The following is a 2,300-nucleotide window of genomic DNA, read 5'->3' on the forward strand; positions in this document are numbered from 1 at the left end:
GAGCTGATGATCTTCGTGGGTTTGGGTTTGTGCACGGCCCTGCTGGTGAGGTGGAGAGTGTCCCCCTTTGGTGTGGCACCATCCAAAATCTGACCCTGCCTCAGGCATCGGTGCTTTGCATCCTGACCCAGAGAAGGAAGATCCTGGAGCTGCTGGGTTTCTTTTTTAAAAAGTACTTTTTAAAAGCACTTTTTGCAGTGTGTAACCAGCCCCTGTGTGTCAGAGCAGTTCAATGTCCTGTGCTCACCTCACTGTCTTTGGAAGCAGAGCCTGGCTGCAGCGCTGAGCATGTCTGGGAAAACGGCTGGCACCAGCAACAACATCGCCCAGGCCCGCAGAACCGTCCAGCAGCTGCGGATAGAAGCCTCCATAGAAAGAATAAAGGTGAGAGCACATCCTTCTTCACGCATCCTTTTAGTTTTCCTGGGTTTTTTTCCCCCTTTCCAGCTGTAGGGCAATAAGATAACAGAGTGTGTGTACCCACAGCTTACTGTTTTCCCCATCTCCAAGTGTGGCATCTACATTTCAGCCTAGCAAATCTGAATAAATCTAATTCGTATGGCCACTTACCAGCAGTATCCTCAGTGTTTATGGACTTGTAGGAGAACCAAAGCAAAATACAAAGCGCGAATCAAATATGTGAAGCATTAATGCAGGTATGCATTTCTAGTTTCATACATTTGAAGTTTCATGCATATTGTGTGATTTTTGTTCAACCCATTGGCTGAATGCTGTATCTGCAAGGAAGACAAATGAGTAGAGATGTTATTAAAAAATAAAGGTGGTGGAAACTTAATTCCTTTAACTTTAGGCAGCAGTGCCCATCCCCACGCTCCTGTGGTTGGGAGCAGGGCTCCCAGTCCCACCACAGCCCCTCATCTCAGGACGCTCCTGTTCACCATCTCCAGTTTCATAGATGAGAAGTTCCTTGTTACGAACCTCCTGTATTATTTTAAGCCTTCTCCTCTGTAGTTCTGGTGGTCTGTGAAAGCCACGCAGTGCTTTTGCCTGGTGTCACAAACCTGCCCGAGCAGGGGGGTCCATCCTTTTGTCCTCCACAGTTTAAACTGGAGTGAGCCCATGGCAGCGTGGTTTTTATATAATCACAGAATCATTAAGGTGGGAAAAGCCCTCTAAGATCATCCAGTCCAATGTCAACCCAACTCCACCATGGCCACTAAACCACGTCCCCAAAAATCCACACGGTTGTTGACCCCCTCCAGGGAGGGGGACTCCACCACTGCCCTGGGCAGCCCCTTCCAGTGCTTGGCCACTCTTTCAGTGAGGAAATTTTCCCTATACCAAATCTAACCCTGCCCTGTGTTGATATCCGAGCACCTCTGCTGTCCTGTGCAGGGGCTTTGTACCCCCTGGCAGCTCTCGGCACCTTTGATCCTGTTACCACTTATGGGGAAATACCATTTTATGGTGTTTTGGGGTTTTTTTTTCCCCATCTTCTGCAGGTGTCAAAAGCATCAGCGGACCTAATGCTCTACTGTGAAGAACACGCCAAGAAGGACCCCTTGCTCATGGGCATCCCCGCTTCTGAAAACCCTTTCAAGGACAAGAAAACCTGCATTTTGTTATAGGAGCGCAGCTGCCGACGGGCAAATGGGCAAAATACTCGGAAAGGTACCTGCTCTTCACTGCGTGAGGGCAGCCAAGTGTAGAAACGATCACTTTGAGCTTTCCAAAGCATCTCTCCAGTCCTTATCTTTCTTAGGAAGCCAGGGTTCAACCCCAATTAACTTCTGTTTTGTCCGGGGCAATGGGGTCTCGTCCTCGGTGGGAGCTGGGCCCAGGTCCCCTTTTCAGCTTCAACAAGACCAAAGTTGCCTGAGCGTCGCTGACCGAGCGGAAGCAAAGGCTTAGGAACCTGTTTCAGCATCATTGGGTTTATTTTGATGGGTTTTTTTAAACAGTGCATGCAGGGATGGGCTGTACTGATGTCCGTGCGTGCTTTCATGCGCAGGTGCGTTTCAGAAGTGCATTATTGTGCAAAAGCTACCTTAAAAAGGTTCTTGTAGCAACTGCTGGGAGCTCCGTGGAGCCGTGCCCACAGCCTTCCTTATGCCGCTTCCTCATTTTTCAAAGTGCAAGTCCTAAAGTGTCAAAAATCGGAGATCTGTGGGTTGATTTTCCTGCCTTTTAAGAGTTGAAAAAGCAGAATTTCCAGCTTTGATTCAGCTTCGGATTAAAAATCCATGTTAGTATTAAAAACCCCAAACCCTATGAGAAGCATCAGTGCAGTGCAGGGCTGGAGGCATGGCCCCGTCACTCCAAATCCCAGTGGTGGTTTG

The 2,300-nt window shown here is 48.7% G+C and overlaps 1 protein-coding gene across 1 annotated transcript; it reads left to right on the top strand.

Annotated features, from left to right (window-relative positions):
* Positions 1 to 288: 288 nt before the first annotated feature.
* GNG12 (guanine nucleotide binding protein (G protein), gamma 12) lies at positions 289 to 1,589 on the top strand. Its single transcript, XM_010190316.1, has 2 exons — positions 289 to 384; positions 1,464 to 1,589. Exons 1-2 carry the CDS (start codon positions 289 to 291, stop codon positions 1,587 to 1,589), a joined length of 222 nt encoding a protein of 73 aa, XP_010188618.1.
* Positions 1,590 to 2,300: the final 711 nt, after the last annotated feature.

Source organism: Mesitornis unicolor, unplaced genomic scaffold (genome assembly GCF_000695765.1).
Source record: "Mesitornis unicolor isolate BGI_N332 unplaced genomic scaffold, ASM69576v1 Scaffold53998, whole genome shotgun sequence".
In the NCBI taxonomy this organism is placed as follows: Eukaryota; Metazoa; Chordata; class Aves; order Mesitornithiformes; family Mesitornithidae; genus Mesitornis; species Mesitornis unicolor.

Coding starts and splice junctions, on each gene's coding strand:
- GNG12 (XM_010190316.1), top strand. CDS start 289: ATGTCTGGGAAAACGGCTGGCACCAGCAACAACATCGCCCAGGCCCGC. Junction 385..1,463: donor CCTCCATAGAAAGAATAAAG/GTGAGAGCACAT, acceptor CATCTTCTGCAG/GTGTCAAAAGCATCAGCGGA.